This window comes from Eptatretus burgeri, chromosome 8 (assembly GCF_056783735.1).
Source record: "Eptatretus burgeri isolate ZD-2024b chromosome 8, Ebu_testis_v1, whole genome shotgun sequence".
Taxonomy (NCBI): Eukaryota; Metazoa; Chordata; class Myxini; order Myxiniformes; family Myxinidae; genus Eptatretus; species Eptatretus burgeri.
Window position 1 is genome coordinate 21,359,559 of NC_140968.1, and position 26,635 is coordinate 21,386,193.

At 42.2% G+C, this 26,635-nt stretch overlaps 1 protein-coding gene across 1 annotated transcript in view; it reads left to right on the forward strand.

Annotated features, from left to right (window-relative positions):
• The window catches only part of SRFBP1 (serum response factor binding protein 1), a 26,959-nt gene extending 4,696 nt beyond the window's left edge, over positions 1-22,263 (forward strand). The window contains exons 2-9 of the mRNA XM_085891092.1: positions 1,283-1,371; positions 4,399-4,471; positions 5,374-5,445; positions 8,004-8,085; positions 10,277-10,411; positions 10,741-11,492; positions 15,234-15,433; positions 21,735-22,263. Of these exons, the coding sequence (XP_085747218.1) occupies positions 1,283-1,371; positions 4,399-4,471; positions 5,374-5,445; positions 8,004-8,085; positions 10,277-10,411; positions 10,741-11,492; positions 15,234-15,433; positions 21,735-21,939 (1,608 nt within the window). The 3' untranslated portion in view covers positions 21,940-22,263. The remainder of the gene's footprint in view (positions 1-1,282; positions 1,372-4,398; positions 4,472-5,373; positions 5,446-8,003; positions 8,086-10,276; positions 10,412-10,740; positions 11,493-15,233; positions 15,434-21,734) is intronic.
• The last annotated feature ends 4,372 nt before the right edge of the window (positions 22,264-26,635 follow it).

Here is a 26,635-nt window from a genome sequence, read left to right on the forward strand (position 1 = left end):
TGGATCAGGTATTGTGTGGCAGAGGTATGCGCTCAACAATGTGCCCTTCAAGTTATTGTTGTTTTGACTTTTGTTATCTCCCTCTCTCTATCGAGTGCAGCCTGTGGCTGCTGGTTGCATCATTGGTTGGGACGCAGCTATGCCGCTGATGCAGCGTCCCCCTTACCAGTACACTGGTGCTCATTTTGTCGACCTCGGAAGGATGACAGGCTGTCAACCTCCTGGTGTATTTTAATTCAACAGCCAACGGGGCTTGAACTCAGGACCCTAGGATCCCAAGCCTCCACCCTAACCACAAAGCCAACACCAGGCTGACTTTTGTTATAAGAAGCAGTTTGGGAAAATTGCCACGGTTAGCTATCTTAACACGGATTTCACCCAAGGCGGAAAACCCACTTGGGGAGGGGTGCAAATTAAGTCCTTACAGCCTCCTTCATGTGACCCTTAGTCATCCTGTGAAGTTTGGTTGAGATTGGATAAGTAGCATCCAAATATATCATGGTCAGACAGACACCAAATTGCATATTTTAGTATGATTATGCCAATTGTATCCCTTCTGTATTTTTTTAACTACTTTGTTACTAAACTGCATCTTTTTGCAAATAAATGCATTCTACTCATAATATTTTAACTTTGAAGGGTGGCCTACTCCCCCCTCCTACTTGCCACCCCTTCCCTAATCTATCCTGCCTTGGCTTTTAAGGTGGCCTTTACTTACTTGCTTGGTACCTCCATCATTGGATATGTGGCATTTCATAAGGACACTCTTGGCTCGATCGATGTCCCGCCACATCCTGAATGAAAGTGCAGCCAGTTTTGCACTGCTTGTTCAAAATTTGTGGCTAACCTGTATTCGTATTTCAACATGCTATTCCCCTGTAACCCATGATTAACCCATCAAAAGAAAGGCAAACAGACAGCAAAAAGGCTTAACCAAACCCAGTTGATTTTCTTTGTGATGATGAAAATGTTACTTTGTAATAGTCAGGATTGTATAATCTTGACTAATGTCACAAACCAAAATAAATTAAGATTCATAAATTATCTTTTTTTGATGCACGGATTGGAGATATTGATTGCATCATCAATTATGGACCGCTGATTTTAAGAGAAATCTCAGGTCCCGTACGTTCAGTGAAAGCCATGTTATGGATTTGAGAGCATTTGGTGGATGCATGTGCAGTTCAGAAATGATGAAAGAAGAGTCAAAATAATGTATGTCTTGTACAAAATCATTTTGAGGATGGTCTCAATTTATTAAAAGCTTTAATTTTCTTTGCAGATTGTTCGATTGCGAAAGGAAGTGAAGCGAGCAAAGGTGCACGTCATTCGCAAGTTGATGAGATGCAGCCACCAGCTTCGTGGCAAAAAGTGAGATTTGACTTCCTGTACAGGCAACCATGATTATGTCAATTTTTAATCATCTTCTCGGACTGGTATGAAAGGAGCAAATAAATTGGCTCTTTGCGTTGACTTGTCAAGCTAAATCGAAGACTCGCCCTTCATATGCTTGTCACAAAAGTATAGCACCAGTTTATTGTCCCCACGCTTTTTGGGAAAAAAATTGGGGTATATTGTAATCGGCTCTGTTTGTCCGTCTCACTGTCTCCTAAATGGTTGGGCAGAAATTAACCAAACTTTGTAGTCAGGCTGTGTGATTCAACACATGGCACAAAAGTGCAAGAGCAATGTCATTTTGCCCTTGTCTCCTGGAGCGCGCTGAAAAGGTCAAACACCAAAAAAAATGCAATTACGGCCACATTTTTAACGTTTCTTCATGAAACTTTGTACAGTACATGCAATCAACATTGGGGCACGTATGACATATGTACGCTGAAAGATTTTTGGATGATTTGACCCCAATTCATGTTATGGGTCAAAACAGGTTTGTTTGTTTTTGTGGGGGGGGGGGGGTATTTTTATTTTTGGGGGGGAGGGTTTGTTTGTTTTGTTTTTTGAAACTTAAAATTTGATATTGTATTATTCCTGGTGGAACTTTTTGCCATCTTTCAACTTTGCTTTAGGTGGCTAGCCTGGGGATTTGCAATGGCACGCCATCGACTTCGCTCTGTGGTTTTGTTTTTGTTTTTTTTAATTTAAAAAGGAGTTTGGAGTGTTAAAAAAAAGTTAAATAAAAAATAAGTTTGTTTAAAGGAAAAAGGAGTCCATGAGATGCCCATCTGTTGGTAAGAGAAAGAGGCAGACTGTTACATATGAGCAACAAGAAGAAAAACTGGAAACCGATCAGTAATGTCAACCATGTTTGCAGGTTAAATTATCGATCGTTTTAAACTAAGGCCAAAAAAAAAAAAATGTTGCATTGGCATAACCCGCCCGACCCTAAAAATTCCGCCGACCCTACGGTTTTTTTTGTTTTTTTTGCTATCGAAAAATTTTGCCGACCCTATTTTATTGCTATTTTTGTTGTTTTGCTATCGTTTTCAAGTATCTTGTTGATTGCGATCGCAAAAACCCGGAAGTGTTTCGGACAGAACCCGCCGCCAAAAAGGGTGGTACTCGATCCGGGGGAGATTTTGGGATGGATTTATTAGGAAAAAAAATAAAATAAAAATAAAAAGATCCCGACCGACCTACCCTATTTTTCAGTGACCCGTTACGCCAATGCAACATTTTTTTTTTTTTTTGGCCTAATATAAAACATGAAATCATTTCAATGCACCTTCATTATTGAGAGTAAATGTTGCCATGACATCAAACGTTATTGTGTTGTAATCAGTGCCAGTGGAAAGCAGAGTTTGTTCGAAGGCAGTAGCTGTATCTGTACTGTTCACTTGTGTTCACCATTTTATAATGCATCACTTTGGCTGTGCCATGAAAAGTACAGGCCTTGAAAATCCTGTTTTCCTCTTGACCATTTTTGAAACAGTTTGAACTGGCTGTTGATGGTGCCAGTTCTACCCAGTTGATGGTACCAGTTCTCCCGCACCCCACCCCCCCCCCCAAAAAAAAGAAAATTTCACTATAATTCGAGAAATACTTCTGTTTATGTGCATGTGTTTGATTTATATGAACTGTGAACTGCTGGGATGATTGAGAGATCTGTCAATTTGGAGCAGAGGCCCTGGATGTTTGAGGTACACACATTTAGAGATTGGGTGGGGGAGGCATTGAGAGGGTGCAGGATGGTGTGGGTAGGATTTATGTGCGAAGGTAGATAGGAATGCAATATGTTTGTGTCCTTGTTTTTATTAATGTATTTATTTATTTTTAGACCTATTAGTGAAGTGAATGGGGGGCACACCAAGTATTCCTGCAAGTAATGAGAGTATCACAAGTCAAAATAAAATGCACCACAGACGTTATCGAAGCAGGCGGACGGGTTAATACGGCAAAGCATTTCAAAGTGAATGAGCTTACAAAATCACAATTTAAAGAAAACAAAACGTCCCCTCCATAATGTGGCATACGCCTAGAGAACAGCACTATTCCACCTGACTTGTATATTTTTGTGTCGGCAACCATGGTCGGAAGTATGCAGATTACAGTCAATAGCAAGATAAATAATAGCAACATTTTGTGTGAAAACACATTTCAAGTACATTTCCAAGTTGATGTAATTAGCAAGTTGCCCGTGCCCGTACGTGATTCTAAGTGGGGATGAAGGCGGCAAAAATGCAAATGGCATCTTCTGTCATCGAGTCGCCAAGCTCGGAGCAGCAATTCACATTTATTGCCACTTCTGATGCAATTTAAGTGCTCTAATGGGGACGAGGTGCTTCATTCGAAACTGTTTGTTCGATATATGTAGCTTTTTGATGTCTATGGTCCGCAATATAAATTTGTATTGGCGTTAAAGCCAGTGACCAATTCCAAATGAATAGCAGCATAATGTTTTACTCCCTAATCCACACAAATTTACATTTTAACCCAGCTAACCGCAGGACGCATACGCGCACATCCATAAGTACTGATGCACTCATTATTATACATTCATGTGTTGACGTATGCACGCACGCACGCACACACGCACACACGCACACAAACGAGCAACAGTTTCTCATGGTTGTACACTTTAAGCAAGATGTTGGTCGAATGTGGATATTTGGATTGTTTCTTGTGTAGAAAACCACATGTGTTTTTGGCAAAAGTGTTAGAATACCACCTGGCAAGACTCAAAACAAATACCAGCTGTTCTTGGTGTCTGCTTCAGCAGAAGTGATTGCCAGCCATGTCTATGTCACATTGCATTGTTGAGCACATCCGGACCTTTGCTGGCTGGAGGAGAGGACAGTGACGGGAGAAGCGAGGCCAGAAAGGAGCCAGTAGAAAAGAGGTCCACCAATCAGAAGCAGACGTTTTGACTCCTCCTCCTGCCGACAGCCTCGTTCTGTTGGTAGAATCTTTCACTTTATCTTTTTTTGTGTTGTGTGTTTACAGTGGCAGCGATGAGCAGGTGCAGAAAAATAAGCTCCGAGCTGACCGTTTGGTGGAGGAAATCGATGCCATGAAAGTGAGGATTGTCGAGAACTAATTCTGCAACGACCTGATCATTTTACTGTTACATCTCTTTCCTGTATTAATAATACAATTGTTCCAAAATTATCCACAAAGAAGACCTGCTGGTCATGCAGCTAAAAATCAATTTGTTGGAGTTTTAGTTGTGATTGTATTATGTTGTGTGTTTTAAGTTGAAATGTAAAGGTCGTTGAAATTGGAGTGTTTTCACATTGTTGCGATTTGAGCAGATGCCATCCTGTTTTAGCAATACTGTATCTAATTTATCCTCTGATACCATTTCTGACATTTTTCTTCTATCTGTCATTGTTGATCACGTTGTAAATTTACAGCATACCATGCTCTACATTAACATTAGCTGAGTATTTATTTCTGATGTACCACACTTGCAGAGCATCGGTGCTGCCAAAGCGGTTTTTGGCAAGGGAGTTTATTCCTGGGTGGTTTGCCATTGCCTTCCCAGCAGCAGTTGAGGCAGGAATTTGTTATTTGTTCAGGGTGCCAGCGATAGTGCGCCTCCTCTTCGCGAAGGACAACGTGTTGTCTTTAAGGTCCAACGATGAATCCCAGCAGACGGGACACCCGTTTAACGTCCATCTGAGTGATGGCACACGCATTGGTGAAACATATGGATGAAAGGTTATAGCTGGGCCGAGATTCAAACATAGGCAAGACGAAGGCTAGCGGGTATACCTCTAGGCCGTCCCGACAGCCTCGCTTAGCGTTTATCATTTCTATTTCTCATGTGTATAGCCAACTTTAACTCTATAACGTGTACACCATGACGAGCATTTAACAAAGGATTATGTGCTTTTTTTAGTCATTTTGTTCCTTCAAAATTATACAGCACATGGTGGATTTGCATTGTTTAATGAAACGTGAATCTGACTCTTTCAGAAACTCAAACCTGATCTTGTGAGCAAGACCGCTCTATTCTCCTTCACTGACTTTGATGTGATATGCCGTAAGGTACGTATGTTTACACGCAGCACATGGATGGTGATTTATTCAACCTTGATAGACAGTGTTACTGATTTTTACAGTCAAACATCGCAGCTGATTCCTCTGCGTAAATATTTTGGCAAAAACAAAATGATCGCAAAAGACATTTTTATTAAACCTGACTGCGGCGTAATGGTTAGAGAGTCTGCTCTGAATCCGAGATGTCGGCGGTTCCAATCCTGGCCGAATCATCCCAAAGACTTTTGAAATGGTGCGTGATACTTCCTTGCTCGTTGCTCAGCATTTAAAAGGAAGACAGCATGGACAAGCATCCATAGTTTGGTAATACTAGTGCAGACTTTGATGGGCTGAGTGGTCGCCTCCTGCTTTGAAGTTCCTTGTAAGGGAACTCGTGTTATTATATTGTCGCATACTGTTCCAAGTCGAATTTATTTGGGGTACAGACTGAGTTTGTTGCCTTTGGCAAAGGCATATCTTTTGCTCCCTACATTCAGCCAGAATTATCCCATTATTTCGGTCTAATAATGTCCTCTGCCAGGATTGATTGTTGTCTTCAATTATGCCAATAATCCAAGTACTTGAGTTATGAAGCCTGGCTCCAACATTCCCCATCAAACAATGTGGACTGCTATAAACCCTCTGGCATTTGTATGGAATAAGTCCAAAGCTTTCAGCCAGTTCCCAATTTGATCAAACGTGTTGTCTGTCCTTACCCTCCCCCTCATCATTAAAACTGACACAGGCAATTTGTGTGCAGTAAATGACGACTCTTTGTTCCGGGTGTTTGGGAACATTTTATTCAGATCTTGAAAGCTAAGGAGAGTGTACTTGGTTAACATGTAATATGTTGCGAGTTATCCACGGAAGTAATGGTATTGTCAGCTGAGGGACAACAACAGGAGAGTATTTCAGTAGTGTGTTGACCCCAAAGTTGTTTTGGCCTGGATTCTTTCTCCCAGTGAAGTCAAATGTGCCTGAAGCTCTTGGAGCACACCATTATGATGGCCAGTGAGAAGGTTGTACGATTGATTGAAATTTCTGGTCGACAGAAATAACAAGCCTGTTGAAATTTATGGTTTACTTGCTGCGCAGTATCCTGATGATCGCCTGTCGTGGGCATCCGTAATTAATGAGCACCTGGCAGCCAAGAAGTTTTGAACAAATGAAGCCATGAGGAATGATGTCCTGCACTGCCTATGTGCATATCTTTCATGTCTTCTTACATTCCAACATTTTATCGTACTCCTTATCATGCAAGCTGTCCCTCTGCAGGCGGCAGAAATACGAGAATCGCATCGTTCACAGAATTTTACTGTGTTCTGGTACCTTTTTCGTCACAAACCTGTCTTCGTGATGACCTGCTTCTTCCTCATTCGTATGCACAAATGGCTACAGGTAAAAGCATTTGTTGGGGGCGCAGATGTGCCGCTGATGCTGTGCCCCTGTGTAGGTTAGAGCAGGAATTTGGAAATTGTTCAGGGTGCTGGGCAATTGCTCGTACACTTCGCGAATGACACCGAGAGATCTTTAACGTCCGCCAACTAATGTTAGCAGACGGGACACCCAGTTAACGTCCATCCGAGGAACAGCACACGCATTGACGCCTCGCCCTGTTTGCGAGACACCAGGATTACAGTTTGTAGCCGGGTTGGGATTCAAACCCAGGTGAAACAGCTGAGACGAGTCTGCGTATCTCTAAACTATCCCGTAAGCCTGGTGTTGGCTTAGCGGTTAGGGTGGCTCGTTTGGGATCTTAGGGTCCTGGGTTTGAGCCCTGTTTTTCACTGAAATAACACCTGGTGGGGTTGACTCAGCCTGTCATCCTTCCGAGGTCAGATAAATGAGTACCAGTGTACTGGTATACAGGCACAGCATCAGCGGCACAGCCACCCCAACAAAATGACAGCTACCTGGCAGCTAAGCTGCCATACACAAGAAGAAGAAGAGGAAGAAGTGTGTGTTGGTGTTAATCCTCTTCCTTTGTCTGATGATATGGATATGTGTTGTGATCAATAAATTTCCTTTCAAAAATTATAAAGTTAATTTCCAAGAATGTTCTGCAGCACATTGCCCACCAAAGGCGTGCTAAGAAGTGGGAGTGCCCTCTAGTGACCATTTTAAGGTTTCTTCCATCGTTTGAGCCAATTAAGCAACCCAATCAATCGATGGATTCCAGCTTGTGACTGCGTGCCCACTGTAACCACCAAGCACGGCTTCATTCCTTTAGCACTCGGACAGCACAGCCATTCCATTTTTACATCCACAGAACCTAAAGCAAGAGGCAATTGGTGCTCATCAAATTTTCTTTCAAGATTGGACACTGCCTCACCAGAACAGCATTGCAGTCCAGCAGAAAAATGTGAAATTAGAAGAATCAGATTTTACAAAAAACTACCCATTATTGCAGCACAGGCTAGAAAACCAGATGTTAATACAAGTTGAATGTCGATGTGATGGTGCTGTATCTCGTCCACGTAGCTTTCAACTTTCATTATGCAGCTTGTTCTTTGGTCAACTTAAGTTTATGGCCTATGCACATATTCATCCTTGATTGTACCTCACAGGGCATTGTTTCGGCTCAAGATCGTGCAATTGCAAGACTTTCATTATTTCCACCTATTCGTGATAAAATCAAGTGCATGAAAGGTGAGATGGTGGGTTTCAGTCACAATGAGCTCTTTTATCTTGTGCTGTTCCTTTTGTTCAAGCTTTTGGAAAAAAAAATTGTACAGAGGTTAAGGCTAGACAACAGATGGAAACAAGCAAACTTGCAAACAAAGCATAGAGGTCTTTCCAAAATGAACAACCGTTTGGGGGCACTGCTGAAGAGCCATAAATTTAAAGCTTTGGTCTTGATCGCGTAATCAGCGTATCAAAAATTATTCTTAAAATGCAAGCATTTTGGCTTGGCCTCGCTGTATGACCAAACAAACAAGCATAGGACACAGGCAAAGAAGACAAGAAGAAGAAGAAGAAGAAGACAGACATGTAGACTGAGGCAAAACGAGACGGGCAGATGAAAAATGCATGGGTAGAGTGACAGAAGAGCCAGCAACATGGTAAATGCAGACAAGTGAAAATTTGGTGGGAATACAAAAGATCATGGGCTGATATTGAAGTCCATATGCCTGGTGTTGCCTTAATGGTGAGGGTGGCGGGCTTGGGATTTGAGGGTCCCGAGTTCAAACCCTGCTCAGCTGTTGAAATAATACCAGGTGGGGTTAACTCGACCTGTCATCCTTCCGAGGTCGGCAAAATGAGTGCCAGCATGCCGATACACTGTGTCGGAGTGGCGACCCGTCCAGGATTGTGCCCAATAGCCAAGGATACTGCTTAAGCAGCACCAACGCTCTGCACAGAGTATGGTCCCAATGGATGGATGGATTGAAGTCCACACGAACTGTTCGTTAACATAATGAAGGAAAGACTGGATCGACTCAGGAAGGCTATCAAAACATATGGGAGTAAAAGGGGGCAAAATACTTGGAGGTGACTACACTTGTAATGGTTAGCTGGATGAACACGTATAGCTGAGTTGTGCTCGACAGGGATAAATGGCTGAGAGTGCAGAGGGAGCAAGGCTTTGAGAGGGAAGTTACCACAAGGCCACCGACGAGAAAGCATTGCGAGAGAAGCTGTCCGTGTGCTGATCTGCCAAAAGATACCGATTACGCTCAGGGTAGTGAGAAGTAGTCGCAGCAGCAGCCCACAGAGTCTTGGATATGTCATGCTGTCTAGCCCTGCAGAGGAATGCCATGAACACCAATAAGATCTGATGATGTCAAAGAAAGAACTTTAACTACAAATTTCAAAGTGACAGGCAGCCCTGGAGGTCAGTCGTGTGAAAGCACAACATTGGCAGATTGTACAGAGAAGGATCTCCAAATACTGCACCTCCACCAGAAGTTGAGCCCAGAAAGGAGTTGAGAGATTAGCCATGCTGTTTTTTTTTTGTGCTGAGATCGAGTTGGAATTTCAGATTTTCTTGCTTTGAGATTGGTTTTAAATTGAAGCTTCATTTTGAAAATGTTGGAATTGAAATTTCATTGTTGTCAATGTTTTCATCGGAATATAGCAGGTGGCCATTCAAGCTTTTATTCTCTGAAACGTGTATTTGCGGTAGATATGAGTAGTGCTGCACTAATTACGATTTTCACACAACTCGGCAACCAACCTCCAACGATAGTTCACAGCAATTCTCTGATTTATTGTTTTGCTTTTGTTTTGTTTCGTATTATCCGTTCATGGCATTTCTGACATTTGGCTGCGAATATAGATAAACTAGAACGGCACACAGTAGAGTGCATACCTCCACCAGGCTGAACAATTTAGGTTTTGTATCCCACCGATAGCCCAGATCTGTCTCCGGACCTTAATTAAAATAAAATTGAGTTGTTCTCGTCACCTACCCAACTCGTCCATCAAATTTTGTCATAATCCGTGCACAAGTTTTTGAGATATCATTTTGGCCCTATCTCTCAATGGTGAAGAATCACTTTAAAAATTCTGGTATCCAGATTCTAATCTTCACCAAAATCGAATCAATTAGTCTTTGTCACACCCAACCCGTCCGCCAAGTTTCGTCCGAATCCGTCCATAACTTTTTGAGATATCCTGCTGACAGACAGACAGACATAAACAAACAGGGGTGAATAGGTACATAACCTCTATTCATCTTAGGTGGCGGAGGTTCTGTGATTAAATTGAAATACGAGTCCTCCTGCTCATTTAGCTGGTGAGATGTTTTTGCATTGTGATCCACAATGCAACTGTGAAGTTTAGATGCAATTTTTTACCTCCAGGGGACTGAGGTGCATCCATATCCAATGTTGTGCAGACATCCTTCGTGCTTTTAAAGCGGAGCGTGAGAATGTGGGAGATGCAAAAGCATCGCTTGTTCAAGAGAAACCTGTAGAAGCAGAGACTGGAAGCACTGCAGCAACCTCCAAAGTATCTTGGCGCAAACGGCAAGGTAAGCATGGGCTCCTTCAGTACTTGGCTTGTTTATGCTCCATAATACTGATAGCAGTAATACCATCCTGCCAAGATTGGAGCGTAACGTTATCCTTTAATAAATACCTGACTTGGACAGGTTTCCATTCTCTTCCATTAAAATTTCTGTCTCGTGGTACATTCTTCAGTTAGTTGCCTGTTGGGTTTTAGAAATCCAATAAAAGTGGTTTGTTTATTTATTTATTTATTCAAATAAATATTTTATGCTAAATGATCCATGATGATTTTTTTTTGTTGTCTGAGATTAAAATGTGATTTTTCTCGTTTAACCCTTTCCCCAACTTTCAGCTTCCCGTGTTCAAAATGAAAGACATGCTAAATTTGCAAAGGCTCAAGGGAATCTGGCAAGGGAACCACGGCGGATTGAAAGTGAAGTGACTGCTCCAAATGTCAGCACAATGGTCGAAGAGAGGCCAGTTCAGGAAGAAGTCTCGGCAGATGCAAAGAAGAAGACATCAAATCGGAAAACAAAGGCAAAACTTCACAAGGACAAGTTGTTGGTTGAAAATGAACATACAGCTGAGGAGGGACAATGCCAGGAATACAGTTTCATTAATGTGGAAAAGCAAAAGAAAGCTGCAGTAAGAAGGGAAGAAGCTTTCAAAGATACAAGTTATCATCAAAGTGTTTTTATCGATAAGAAGGAACAGAAGGATAACATGAGAAAAATTGTGTGTGAAGACAGACCAAGCCGAGAAAAAAACTTGGAGCAACAGGAGAAGCAAACGGCACAAGATGACACAAGAATAGGGAGAGTTCCTGAAAAGAGTGAAGCAGAGGCAGGTTTGAAAGTGCCGAAGCAGGATGAGCTTGGAGAAGTGAGGCCAGCAGCAGCGAGTGAAGAAAAGTGCAAAGATGAAGGCCGGGAAGAAAATGACGACAAATGTGATGACAGCACAGAGGAGAGATTTCTGCAGCAACTTTCTTCAGATAATGATGATGAAAATGATGACTTCTTCCTGGGGAAGGTGAAACGGCTGCGTAAGCGGAGAGAGTCGGAAGCAGATAGTGCTGGGAGGACCAAGAAGGTGCAGAATAAGGTGAGACATTTTACTCAACACTCTTATTCCTGGTAATATAATCAAATGCTGGAATATAAAACTCGTCGCTTTGCTGACGGGAATACCAAGAGAACCTGCCCTCTGTGTGGGGATGACCAGCGTCGCAAGTTGGCGTTTGCAGTTCCGCCATGTGCGCCATGCACTCATGTGCAAACCTTCCATTTTTAAAATTTTATTTTGCATCACAAACCTTCATGGGAGTTACCTGAATCCATCGTCATTAGTTTCATTGTAATCTGTTAATCTGTTAATCTGTTCTCAAGTTAGAACACGATAAACAAACTGACACGGCTCATTTTGTAGGCCAAGTGGCGACCCATCCAGGATTGTGCCAAATAGCCAAGGAGACTGCTTAAGCAGCACCAACGCTCTGCACAGAGTATGGTCCCAATGGATGGATAAAATTGAAGTCCACATTAGCTGTTGTGAATTGGACCAAATTTTCATTTGTCTTCATGACCTTGTAGCATACCTGCCTGCTGTACTGCTTGAGCATTAGCTTGCCTTTCACAAAGTCTAGATGAGCTTGGGCCAGGGCGGGGATTATATGTTCATTATTATTATTGCCAAATGATACTTCTATTATCATTGTTGTTAGTATTATTTGATGTGTGCTTTGATACAATGTTTTCATTCTTTTTGTTATTTATTTTGTAATTAGAATGCCATGCCGTGGAAGGACTTATTTAGTCCACGATATCCGATTCTCAAATCGGATATAATATTTTGATTATGTACTTTAATTAGTCCGTGAGTACGTCATGTTTCCAAATCGAGGCATGTTTGAATCGGCCAACCAAAATGCTGACATAAGACCCAAGCAGGCTGACAGAGGGTTGACCAATGATGATGCTTTGCAAAAGGATAATTAAATAGACCATTATCTTCAAAAGTGGGGGGGGGGGGTTAAATTGACCCCAAACACCTAATTTTCATTCATGCACTATCGTGGAGTTTCCTTACTCTGCATGTAAAGTTTCAGGCTGCTGGATTTCATGGTTTTGGAGTTGGTCGTAGTTCAAGAACTGGTCATCATTTGTGTTACAGGGTCAAAATATTCAATTTTTCAGTTTTCTCTGTGTTGATAGACATCACCAAGCTACATGCACTTGTGTGAAAAAAAATTAGCAAAAACCACTAATTAACGTATTTGGTATTTTTATGGTATGGTATTTTTTATGGTATGGCAAATATGGTATTTTTAATTATGAACTTTAATGGATAATGCATTACAAGGAAAACACATTTTCGCGTTTATCTTGAATTCACCCTTTCTGAGTAAATTGGATGTGGATCAGTTATCCTTTGGCCGTTTTGGACAATTCAAGTGCCAAATTAATCCTGAGAATCTGCTAGATACATGACTATGTAAAGATATTTACTAGATCTCTTTTAGGAGTTTGTACATATTGGTCAGGGTTTGCTGAATATTTTTTATTGAAAATCTGCCAACTTTTGACCAAATTGACCATATTCCACCCAAAGACAATTTTCTCAGAACTTTATCTTGCTTACTTTATTCTATAACAGTCCTCCAATATCATCAGAAAAACACAATGAACCTTACAACCTGAGAATTTGTTTAATTCATTAGCCATCTATGGCCGCCCAGGTCAAGCCAGTTCCAGGCAAGGATACCATTCCATGCGCGCGGCCGGGTGCAGTCATACTACCACAAACCTAGTACAAATACTACCACAAACCTAGTAAAAGTACTACTCCAAACTATAGGGGTATACCATCTGCACGTCAAAAGCCTTATAATAAATATCTCAAAATTTGTGTCCGACTGTTACCAGGTATGACTTCTTGAAATGCCTTTGTTTATAGTAGTATTCTCACTGGGGAGGGAGAGGGAGAGGAGGGTAGGGGAGGCCATGGGAGGAGAGGGGAGGCCAGGGGAGGGGAGGTGAGGCAGGCCACCCAGTGGAGGGAGGAGACATCTCTCAATAATAACTAGTTGAATAATCAATTTTGCATCATGCAACAGCAAGTCCCAAGTGTTACTCACCGAAACAATAACAAAATAGATTAGATTAAAGCTTATTGATTGAAATAAATTCAGTTTATTCCAAATTTGACTCACCACATCCGCCGTCTCCGTCACATCTGCTGCCTCCGCCTGTTTACTCCACCCCTGACTTGTATCACTTATTTGCCTGTTACACAAAAACTATTGCATATGTTTAAGGTTACTGTTTTCACCCCTTTCTGTTTGTTTGTTTGTTTGTGTGTGTGTTTGTTTGTTTGTTTGTGAACAGGATTCCGGAAAAACTCCTCGACGGATTTCGACGAAACTTGGTGGGGGGGGGGTGAGGTATGGTCCAAGGATCATGCCATTAAATTTTGGACTTGGTCCAAAATCCAATATGGCCGCTATGGTGGGCATTTTGAAAAAAATTTTGATTTTTTTTTTTTTTGCATTTATACATGTTTTAAGTGATTTTCAACCCTCCCCCCCCCCAAAAAAAAAAATTGTTAGAGAAAAAAAAAATTTGCAACTTTTTTTTTCAACAAAATTTCGATTTCTTTTTTTGCATTCCTACATGTTTAAAGTGATTTACAACACCCCCCGCCCCCCCAAAAAAAAATGTTGGAGAAAAGAACTACAACTCTGTCAGCACTTGACGTCATATTTAATGAATAAGATGTAAGGTTCACTTGAGTGACCCAGCAGTATTGGCGGCAGAAGTTTTGCACTCTCCCGAGTGCTCCCCCTCTACTTTATTTCTGTTTTTTCCACATTAAACTCGACAAAATTACCTTTCTTCTCGTACTAAGATATCTAGATATCTGTGGTTTTTCTGGTCTGTAGTCAAAGTGGATGTTTTGAGAAACATGTAACAACTCCACCTTTTTAGGGTGACCAGTTCATGAACTACGACCAGTTATGGAGGAGACACACTGACATTTGTTATTATAGATGCATGTATTGAGCGCATTGGTCTCTGGTTCATCCTGCTTGCTCCGACGGTTTCATCTGGTGGCTCTGAGTATAACCTGTTGAAGGTAGAGATTGGTCGTGGTCTTGCACTGCTTGAGTTTCCAGCATCACTTCGGATTTGGTTCCTCGGCCAAAGGTAAGAGATATCCCACGAATGCCATCGGCACGCCACTTGCTCAGCACTGAGATCTCAATACACACGGTAACACGGCCTTGGACGTGAGAATCCAGCAAGAGGTCTCTGAGTTTGGGGACTGGTGTGGTTGCTCAGCGGCTCACCGGCTTCAAACTGGGAAACCGGTTACAATACTCTTCAAAGTGTGGTGTGTTCCACAATGTGGCTCCCCTGTTGGCAGCTTGATGGATCGGCATTTTAAAAAATGTATAATTTGACTTCACCTGTACTCTAACCTCGAACAAGGCAGCTTAGAGGTGAGAATCTACCAATGCCACCTGTCCCCATAATTTGACCGTGCCTGTTCGACACTCGCATCTTTGTGATAGTTGAAGTGAAATAATTTGTTTTATAAAGTCTGGTCTTTATCTTAATTGTGTTGCATTTCTTCTGAAAACTGACTTGTGTTGTTTTAAATGCTTACAAACTCCTTTTCTTATATGTAGTTTTATACCCTAACTTGATACCATAATTAATTCCAGGATGGTGTTTTTACACCATGTAATGTGTATTTTGTTTTGTAAATATGTTTTACCCAATGCACAATGGGACATCAAATTCAACCTTTGCCACTTTCCTCTCATTGCCTTCCTTTGTTCAGATTAGGAGAAACATTCAGCAGCATGCATCAAATCCTGGCCTGGCCCAATTGTCTCTTCATGGTCCTCACCATTCAACGAGGTTGACTTCTGCATTCTGCAGCCGAGGTAGTAGAGGACGTACTCATCGACAAGATTCATCCACTGATTTTGCGCTCAGGGGTTCTCGAAGGTGTGGGACAGTCAAGAAGAACACACCAAGGTAAGATGCTGTAAAATCTAACTTCTTGTAAATTATGATGTTTCAATCAAATGTGAAATCGGCAAAATTATTCCGTTAATACATAGCTTGTTATCCTCGGTGGAGTACACTGCAGTTGCATGAGATAGCTCGTTCTCCAATGTGTTGTCATCCATTTGCAGAAGTCTCATAACGAACAGAGATGTTCTGTGGATTGGTCGCTGTGTCGAAAATTGTTTGACGGAGACCCCGACTCAACGCAAAGTGTATTCCCTAGCTTTCAGGGTGTAGGAGCATAACTTATGACTGTGGAATTGCCCAAAAAATACAAGAACGAGAGAGTTCCGAGAACACGAGAACCTGCGCAGTGTTCAAGCTACGGTATATACTTCAATTTTAATAGCGAACGCAGTGAGCTTCATACTTAACGCGTGCACGTGAGAGAATAGGAAACAACAACAACACAATACCCCTGGCTATTTTGAATCCGTGTCGTTAGCTATCACCTTTTGCTTCCGGTTGTTGTTAAACGCTGTGCGGTGTATAAACACGATTGGGTTTTATTTCTATCTTGTGAATATTACTTAACGTGTGCACATGAGAGAATAGGAAACAACAACAACACAATACCCTGGCAATTTGGAATCCGTGCCGTTGGCTATGACCCTTTTGCTTCCGTTTTTGTTTTATTTCTGGTTTTTTTTTGTTGTTGTTGTTTCTGGTTTTTGTCATGGGGAATGATGCATGCCAGGAGATCATGACCGGAAGTGTTTATTTATTCAATAATTTTTTTCCCCAAAGTTAATTTTATTCTTCCGAAAGTGATTTTTTTCATGACAGGAAGTGTTTATTTTGTATTTAACATTACCGGGAGTGATTTTGAAACTCTTTCCGGAACTTATATTTTCTTTTATTCTTGACCAGAAGTGATTGTTTATTTATTCAATTATTTTTTTCTCAAAGTTAATTTTAATAAAGATATCTCCCGCATCATCAAAACATATTTTTTAATCGTGATTTACATTATTTCATCGCTGATCCCGAATCCAGGCCGAAGTAACCGGAAATTGCGTCAAAATCATCATCTGTGCGGCGCTTACACGTACCACGGTATAGTTGGCTAGTATACAGTTGTGAACAAGTTATAGGTAAAGTCAGAAGCGAATGTAAGAAGAATTCTACATTCGCTTCTAGGCTTTGCCTATTCCATATTAACATAATGATTTTAAAGATCATTTTATTAAAATCCTGAAGTGTAGCACTATTGAAGCAGTCTTTTTCACTCCCCTTACACAGCACCCTGTTTAACTTGTCCCAAATACTGAAAAACTGGAAGATCTTGGAAGTGATAAGAAGGCGATTTGTGTTCTCCTGTGTTCAAGTATATGTACAGTGCCTTCAGAAAGTATTCACACCCTTTGACTCTCTCACATTTTGTGGTGTTGGAACCTGAATTTAAAATGGAATTCATTAAAAAATTTTGGCACCGATCTACACAAAATACCCCATTAATGACAAGGTGGAATTGTTTGTTTTTTTTTTTCAGAAATTTTTACAAATGAATTAAAAATGAAAAGCTGAAATGTCTCTTGAGTCACTAAGTATTCAAACCCCATTGCTATGACACTCCAAATTGAGCTCAGGTGCATTCAATTTCCTTTAATCATCCTTGAGATGTATCTCTTCAACTTGATTGGAATCCACCTGAAACACTCCTTCGTAGTCAGTCATGGCCAAAAATATTGGCACCCTTGCACTTTTTTCAAATAATGCACCAGTTCTTCCAGAAAATTGTTGAAATAGAAATATATTTTTGTATCCACATATGCATTTCTTTGGTTTGCAGTGGAACAATAAAAATGCTGAAAAAAATTTCTAAATCTTAGCTTATTCCACAGAAATCCTAAAATGCCCTGGACAATATGATTGGTACCTTTTAGTTGTTAGAAAGAATTAGATTTCAAGCAGGTGATTCTTCCGTACTTTGGAATTGAACTCACCTGTGGTGAGTTGCAGGTGCCTGCAATATAAAAATCAATCGTTCAGCCAGTTTGAACAGAGAAAAGGAGTCATTCTGCTGTTTTTGTCAATGTGTGTACCATAATGAGCATGGAGAAAAAAAGAAAACCAGAGAATTGTCTGAGATGGTCAGACACAAGATTGTATCCAAGCATGGACAATCTCAAGGCCACAAGTCCATCTCCAGAGACCTAGATGTTCCTGGGTCCACCGTACGCAATGTTATCAGGAAGTTTAAGGCCCATGGCACTGTAGCCAACCTCCCTCGATGTGGCTTCCAGAGAAAACTTGATCGAACATTGCAGCGAAGGATTGTTTGAATGGTGGAGAAAGCACCTCGATCAACTGCCAAACATTCAAGTTGACCTTCAGACACAAGGTACGACAGTTTCAAATCGCACCCTCCATCGCCAACTCAATGAAAGAGGGTTCTATGGTAGGAGACCCAGGAAGACCCCCAATGCTGAGAGAAAAACATAAGAAAGCCCAACTGAAGTTTGTCAAAACACCTGATCAAACCAAAATCCTTCTGGAAGAATGTCCTGTGGACAGATGAGACCAAATTGGAGCTTTTTGGTCAAGTACATCATCTCTATGTCTTCAGAAAACAATATGAAGCCTTCAAAGAAAAGAACACCTTCCTTACAGTCAAACATGGAGGAGGTTCAGTGATGTTTTGGGGTTGCTGTGCTTCCTCTCGCACTGGGTACCTTCAATGTGTGCATGAAGTCAGGAGATTACCAAGGCATTTTGGAGTGCAATGTTCAACCCAGTGTCAGAAATCTGTCTCTCCGTCATGGGTCATGGGTTTTACAGCAGGACGATGACCCCAAACACACTTCAAAAAGCACCCAGGAATGGTTCAACCCAAAATGCTAGACTGTTCTGAAGTGGCCAGAAATGAGTCCAGATCTAAATCCCATTGAACACCTGTGGGGAGAACTGAAAACAGCAGTTGGGAGAAGGCACCCTTCAAACCTGGGAGAACTGGAGCAGTTTGCACAAGAATAGTGGGACAAACTGTTAGTCGAGGTGGAGGAAGCTCATTCATGACTATTGGAAGCGCTTGACTGCAGTTCTTTTGTCCAAAGGCTGTGTTTCCAAATATTAAGTTGATGGTGTTGATAATTTTGTCAATGCCATTTCTTTTTATTTTCTGATTTAAAAGGATATATTAAGTTCTGAATAAAAAACAAAGGTTCCTTAATATTAACAGTGAAATAAAGAATTGTGGAGACCAAATACTTTTTTCAATTTCAACTTATTTTTCTTGAAAATTGTGAGTTATTTGAAAAATGTGCAAGGGTGCCAATATTTTTGGCCACGACTGTATAAGTTGACAGGAAATGTTTGGCCAGGACTGTAGAAGTTGACAGGAAATGTATGGCCACGACTTTATAAGTAACTGTATAAGTTTTGGCCACAGTTGACAGTGCATGTCAGAGTAGAAACTCCACCATAAAGTCCAATCAACTCTCCATAGAACTCTCAGATAGAATTGTGAGGAGTCATAGATCTGGGGAAGGGTATAAAACAATTTCTAGACTGTTGAAAGTTCCCAAAAGCACAGTGAACTTCATCATAAGGAAATGCAAAGACTAGGGAACTACCCATACTCTTCCTAGCGCTGGCCATCCGCCAAACTGAGAACCAGGCAAAAAGGACCTTGGTCAGGGAGGTAACCACGGACCCAATGATCACTGACGGAACTACAGAGTTCCTTGTCTAAGATGGGAGAACCTGCCTGAAGAGCAACAGTCTCTGCAGCATTTTACAAATCTAGGCTTTATGGGAGAGTGACCAGATGGAATCCACTCCTGAGAAAAAGGCACATGTCAGCATGTCTAGTGTTTACAAGAAGGCAGTTGAACGACTGAGAGCATGAGGCAAAAGATTGTGTGGTCTGGTGAGACAAAAACTGAACTCTTTGGCCTGAATGCAAGCGCTATGTCTGGCGGAAACCGAGAACAGCTCATCACCCATCTAACACCATCCTGACCGTGAAGCATGGTGGTGGCAGTATCATGCTATGGGGATGCTTTTCAGTGTCAGGGACTGGGAGTCTTATAAGGACAGAGGGAACAATGAATGGAGCCAAATGCATGCAAATCCTTGAGGAGAAACTTCAGAGTGCAAAAGACCTTGGACTGTGGTGAAGACTTATGAACTAACAGGACAATAACTCCCAAGCATACAGCCAAAGCTATGCTGGAATAGCTTCAGAACAAGAAAGGGAAAGTCCTTGAGTGACCCAGCCAAAGCCCAGATTTGAATCCCATTGAGAATCTGAGAAAATACTTGAGGATTGCTATCCACTGACGCTCCCCATTCAATTTGACAGAGCTTGAGCAAATATACAAGGAAGAATGGGAGAAAATCCCCAAATCCAGATGTGCAAAGCTGCTGATAGACATACCCAAGAAGATCTGAAGCTGTAATCGCTGCCAAAAGTGTTTCTTCAGAGTATTCACTCAGGGGGTTGAATACTTGCGTAAATTTGATATTTCTGTTTTTAATCAACCTCCGCCATCGAAGATGGACGGAGGTTACTGTTTTCACCCCTGTCTGTTTGTTTGTGAACAGTATTACGGAGAAACTCCTGGACGGATTTCGACGAAACTTGGTGGGGGGATTAGGTATGGTCCAAGGACCATGCCATTATATTTTGGACTTGGTCCAAAAAAAAACTTTTTTTTTCAAAAAAATTTCGTTTTCTTTGAAAAATATTTGAATTTTTTTTTTTGCATTTCTACATGTTTTAAGTGATTTCCAACCTCCCCCCCCAAAAAAAATTTGTTAGAGAAAAAACAAATTTTGCAACTTTTTTTTTAAAAAAAAATTTCGATTTTTTTTTTATTTTTTTTATTTTATTTTTTTTTTTTGGGCAATTCTACATGCGCGTCGATCTAGTTTAGTTTATTCAATCGTGGTTCAGTAGAGTCTGATCCGTTTTGACCTACAATGAATAGGATATCAGGTTCACTTAAGTGACAGCAGTATTGGCGGCGGAGGTTTTGCACTCTACCGAGTGCTCCCCCTCTAGTTTTTAATGAATTTGTAAAAAAAAAAATTCTAAAAACATGTTTTTACTTTGTCGTTGTGGGGTATTTTGTGTAGATCGGTGACAAAAAAATTAAATTTAATCTATTTTAAATTCAGGTTGGAACACGACAAAATGTGACAAAAGTCTAGGGGTGTGAATACTTTCTGAAGGCCCTGTAAAATTCGATTCTAATAAAGGTTTAAAGATGTTTTAATGCGTATAAATAAATTCTGCGTTTTACCGCCGTTGGTGCAGTGTCTATAACACTACACTAACACGTATGTTATTTCTTCATGGCTGTTGTTTGTGACTTTTATGACATCCTTAAAAGCAAAAAGTTTCCTGTTTGGAATGATTTTCAATTTTGTTTGACTGCCAGGCAGGCAGACACAGTAAAAATATTATATCCACTCTTCTCTGCATTTGTGCGATCTGGACGAATTCAGAGACAAAGTTCGGCGAAATGGCAGGTTCATTTTACGAATCGTGTTCAAAATATAACATTGAATTGAAATAAGTTGTTTCTCGATCATAAACTGGGTCATTCCATGTCAAATCATCAAAGAATCTGCCGTCATCTCTCAGATTTTTGTAAAACTTTGGGAACCAATTGGGACCCATGAAAAACGGCAAGAACTCAAATATTTTTGTTAACAGCCTCTTAATTAGTGAGATACAGACTAACGAACTTTGGACTAATTAGCACGACGTCGCGAATTCAAATGGCCATATCTCTAAAAGTATAACACCTAGAGAGCTGGTTTTGGTGTCATTTTAAAGGTATTTTCATGCCCTATGAATTTGTCTGGGCAACATTTTCCTACCTCCAACCACAAAAAAGTTATCACAAAATATAAACTTCAATCGTGAATCCCCAAAAAATGTATCCTTCAAATTTCCTCAAATTCATCCCAGAGGTACCTTATGATGTCAAGAAGCTTCCACATAAATTTTGTGATGGGCACTCCAATAGTTTCTGAGATATGAGCAATAATGTACATGTACGTATGGCATATAGGTTCGAAAATCAGCATTTGTAATGTATTATACAATCATTCTAACCTAGCCATGACAGGGAACACAGGGAACGACCATCAATTGCTTTGAAGTATCATATACTGTCATTTTCAACTGGGCCTGAGGGGAAGAAACAAGTGCTGCTGTTGCTGCATTGAAGAGGAAATTGAAAGCCTAAGTCAGGTTAGTGAACACTGTGTACTTGAACTCATTTATTGATTGTATAATACATTTTTTTTTCAGCTGGTCGGAGAGAATGGAGAGTCGACATAAAGGCCAAACAACTGGTTTTGGAGCAGAACGTGGGAGTCTCCGAAGGCCAGGATCCATCTCGCGGTCCACGTCCGAGATGACTTTGCACCCATCGTGGGAGGCGAGTCGCAGGCGGAAGGAACAGCAGAGCTGCATCACAGTTTTCCAGGGGAAAAAGACTACATTTGATGATTGACTGCAGTTGCATAAAGCAACTCTTGTTGAACTAATTCACCAGAAGTCGCTGATATTGATGCCCATCGTCTTTGGAACATGATTACATTTATAATCATACAGTACGATCACCAAGGAGGTAACCATAATTGTGAGGATTTAAAAAAAACACTTGCAGCAATATGTTTGAAACCTTGTCTCTGGATGATGATGTCGAAACATTTTTCCCCGAACATGTCCATCTTAAAGTCAACCTGATTCGTGTTTTGCTGGATGCAAGAATGTGGAAATGTGACTGAGTTGAGGTCATCTCCATTGATGCCATTAAAATGAAGTTCTTTTGGAATTGGTTTCACACAGAATCTGATTACTGTCCGACATTGTGTAAAGACTGAAGACTGGGAGCAGGATGGCCAACAATGAGTCTGGTGTCAACAGACTATGCTGCTTGTCTTCCCTTTTATGCTGGCTTTTTGAGAGCCTTCAAGGGCTGCTTATGGTGTGTGATGTGTGATGTGTGAGCAGATTCAAACGCACCGATTGCAACTACAGCATTTGCATGTATAATGGCAAAGTTGATTTCCCCCCCCCTCCTCCTTTCAACTCCACCACCATGGTATATTTATGGCATACTCAAAATTAGAATAGTACTTTTTTACTGCCACACCTTGTGCATGCCCAATTAATTGCTTCTCTTTCCTTTCTTCCCGACACTTCATCCGTACGTGTGGTTTGCCAATGGCTAGGATGAGTTGCTGCAGTACATTCTGTAGATGGCTCACAACATGGCCACGGATGTTTGGTGAGGCAAATGAATATTGATCCGAGATGGTAGTGAGCTGTTTTTGGTCCAGCAGCTCTCCTGGATGGAGTCGGATGTTCCAATCCAGGTGAGCAGTGTTTTCCATCATGCTCACCTGATGCTTGTAGATGATTGAGGTCTTGGAGGGTCAGGAGGAAACTCACTTGTTGCAGAAATCCAGGTTCGATTGTTTTGCAGCCAATTGTTGACCCACAAGGGAACCATGTATGCCTTTGAGGAAAAAACAAAATCACATTTCTCTGATGTGGCATCTACTGTAATGGTGTTTCTTTGTATGAAATGAAAAGCTTAAAATATTCATATTTTTCTTTGTTGAGAACTTGATTTTGTTTGATTGCAAAGCATATGGAGCTACAACCCAATACCAGTTTTGTTTGAGATATTATCCCTAACCTTGGGTCACATGATATTCTCCATAAATCAAAAAGCAGAATGATAAAATGACAAGCATTTATCACTTCTTTTTTTTTTCGTGTGTGAACAAAATTGGTGTACATCAACCACTCACTGCAACTCCAGCTGTCGTAGAGACAAAAATTGCTGGAGATTACTAGGTGAGTGACGGCACTTGAGGCAATTTGCTTGCAAAACACCTGAGCAGAGAATGCTCTTTGCATTCTGAACGAGGTCTAAACCATATGGGTTAAGAGTGTAATTGTGCCGATTTAATCCTCCAGAGATACTCAAAACCAAAGGATAGCAGGAAAAAAAAAACACACAGCTTTACAAATATATAAACAAATGGAGATTGAAGATAATAAAAAAGCGCAACACTTAACACCTGTGGACAGGTGATTCTCGTCCCGCTTACAGGGGAATTCACGCATTGCGTTCATCCAAGCCCATCCCTCGGAGCACTACAGTTCGAGCAGAGAGTGGTAGGCTCTTGACAGAGGAGTCTGAAGTGAAGGCCCGCTGGGCCGGTTACTTTGAGCGGTTGTACCAGGCTGATCCCCCAGCTGTCGAGTTGGACGTCAAGGGTGTTACAATCCCTGTTGCTGACCCTCGAATCAACTGTGGTCCACCTTCGCTTGTGGAAACACGGGCTGCGGTGAACCAGTTGAAACGGGGCAAAGCTCCAGGGATCTGTGACATCCATGCTGAACTTTTCAAGGTTGGTGGAAATGCTGCACTCGTGGTCTGCATACAGTTTTGTGCTCTGCCTGGAACACAGGCATCATCCCAACTGATTGGAAGAGGGGCCTTGTTGTTCCTCTCTGGAAAGGGAAGGGTGATCGCCAAGACTGCAACAACTACCGAGGGGTGACGCTGCTCTCAGTGCCGGGCAAGGTCTTTGCTCGGATAATTCTTGATAGGATTCGCCACCATCTGCTTGAGCACCAGCGTCCAGAGCAGTCAGGCTTTACACGAAAGAGGTCAACGATTGACCGTATCCTTGCTCTTCGTGTCCTCACCGAACGCAGACGAGTGTTTCGGCAGGGGCTGGTTGCAGCCTATGTTGATCTCTGTAAAGCGTTCGATTCAGTGAATCGGGATGTCCTCTGGAGGATTCTTGGTCTTCGTGGGGTGCCACCAAAACTGATCGATCTGATGTCTGAACTCCACTCTGGCACTGAGAGTGCTGTGAAGTGTGGTGGTACCATCTCTGACTTATTTCCATTTGTGACTGGAGTTCGTCAGGGGTGTGTACTGGCCCCCACACTTTTCAGCACTTGTATGGACTGGATTTTAGGGAGGATGTCTGAGAGATCAAGCTGCGGTGCATCATTTGGGAATGTCAAGATCTCGGACCTTGATTTTGCAGATGATGCAGTCATCTTTGTGGAGACTTTAGATATCCTTTTGGGGGCCCTCGAGGTGCTGAATGAGGAGTCTGAGCCACTGGGATTACGGGTTTCTTGGTTCAAAACTAAGATCCAGGCTTTCGGTGACATCTTGGATGCTGCTGTCCTGTCTGTGTCTGTTTGTGGTGAGGATGTTGAGGTCGTGGAGAGATTCACTTACCTTGGCAGTGATATTCATGTCTCTGCTGGCTGTGAGTCAGAGGTCAATAGACGTCTGGGTCGGGCCTGGGAGTCATGGATTCACTGGATCATGGGGTGTGGCGCTGCCGGTACCTGTGCGGGAGGACGAAAGTCCGAGTCTTCAGGTCCTTGGTACTTCCAGTCATGCTCTATGGGTGCGAGACTTGGACTCTGACCAAGGATCTGAGATGGAGACTTAATTCCTTTGGTACCAGGTCTCTTCGGAGAATCCTTGGCTATCGCTGGCTGGATTTTGTGTCCAACGAGCGGTTGCTGAGAGACACTCGGATGAGATTTGTTACCTGCATAGTCCGTGAGCATCAGTTGCGGCTGTATGGACATGTGGCTCATTTTCCTGATGCTGATCCTGCTCACCAGATTCTCTCAGCGAGGGAGTCTCATGAGTGGAGGAGGCCAGTGGGCCGACCATGTGCCTCGTGGTTGCAGCAGGTTGACCATCATCTCAAGGAGATGGGGATGGGCCTGGCATCTGCCTGGAGGATGGCCAGACGGAGGCCCCTGGAGTACCGGCGGAAAGTGGACGCAGCGACGCGCTGTTCTGGCACATGCTCCCATACCTGACCTGGCAACACTTAACAACGAAAGAAACAACGCGCACAACCTGGGCGAGATTATGAGAAAGGCACGTAGTAGATGTCCCAGGTTGAATGGCAGCAGCTCATGAAAACAGGATGTGCCACCAGCAGTGTTCTCTAACCAAATCACTCTCCTGATTCAGAACAAAGAGCATTGCATCCTGAGACTTGCCCTGAAGCATCCACATGCGTGCTTCTCTGTTGCTCCACACCAGGTGTCACTACACCTAGCGAGAGCATCGTGACCTAATCAGCACTGTGGCCACGAGCATCATGGTCCAATAGCATTTCACTCTGCAATTGGGGCAGCTGTGTTGGAGAACCGGAGCATATTCTTTTCCTCGGGCCACGAGGGGGAGGAGGATAGGCCTGCCACAACGTGGATGGTGAGACGTGGCTCTTGTCTTGTTCAACATGTGACAAGACATCCTTAACTGTCTCAATCCACTAAAACTTACACTGTTTCCCAGAGGTGCACAAACAAACAGGACAGCATCCCTATCCAATGGTCCTTAATTCAGTCAAGTACTCTTCGGGAGTGTTTGATCAATGCAAACAACCTCAGCGATATAGTTCGCTGGAGCTATCTTTTTTCTTTTTTTTTTCATCAACCGCTGTCACAACAGGAACCCAACGGGTTCACAGGTTGTCTCGTAATAGACAAAAACAAGATGCAAAAGGAACAGTGGAGAGAGGAAGGGAAACACCAACAGCAGAGTTGAAGGCCAATATTGAAGCAGACTTGGACAAAAATGGGTGTGGGGTGGAATGGGGAGCAGGAGAGGATGCATGGGGTAGACAAGAAGGAGGGAGGGAAAATTCAAGGAGGAGGGATTTGCATGGGGTTAACGAGAGTAGAGAAGATCATGGTTTTGCATTGGAGATGATCTGAGATGGTGATAAACAGCTTTCTTGAAGACCTGGAGGGAAGAATGAGATTGAAAGAATGTGGAAGTTGGTTCCACAGGTGGGGGAAAAAAAAAGAGGAACAAATGAGTGGAGGTGAGCAGCAATCCTGGATTTAGGTAGTTTCACCATAAAGGGGTTGATGGTAGACTGTGTGTGTCTAACCAAGTAGATGACTGCATTGGGTGCATTAAACTTAAAATGGAATTAGTAAATGTCCGTGCATGGTTCAGGGAGTTGTAATTGGTACAAATTGGCTAACAGGTCAGGGATGGGAGCATGCGCCGGAGCAGTGTGTCACTGCGTCCACTTTCCGCCGATACTCCAGGGGCCTCAGTCTGGTCATCCCCCAGGCAGATGCCTGGCCCATCCCCATCTCCTTGAGATGCCGATCAACCTGCTGCAACC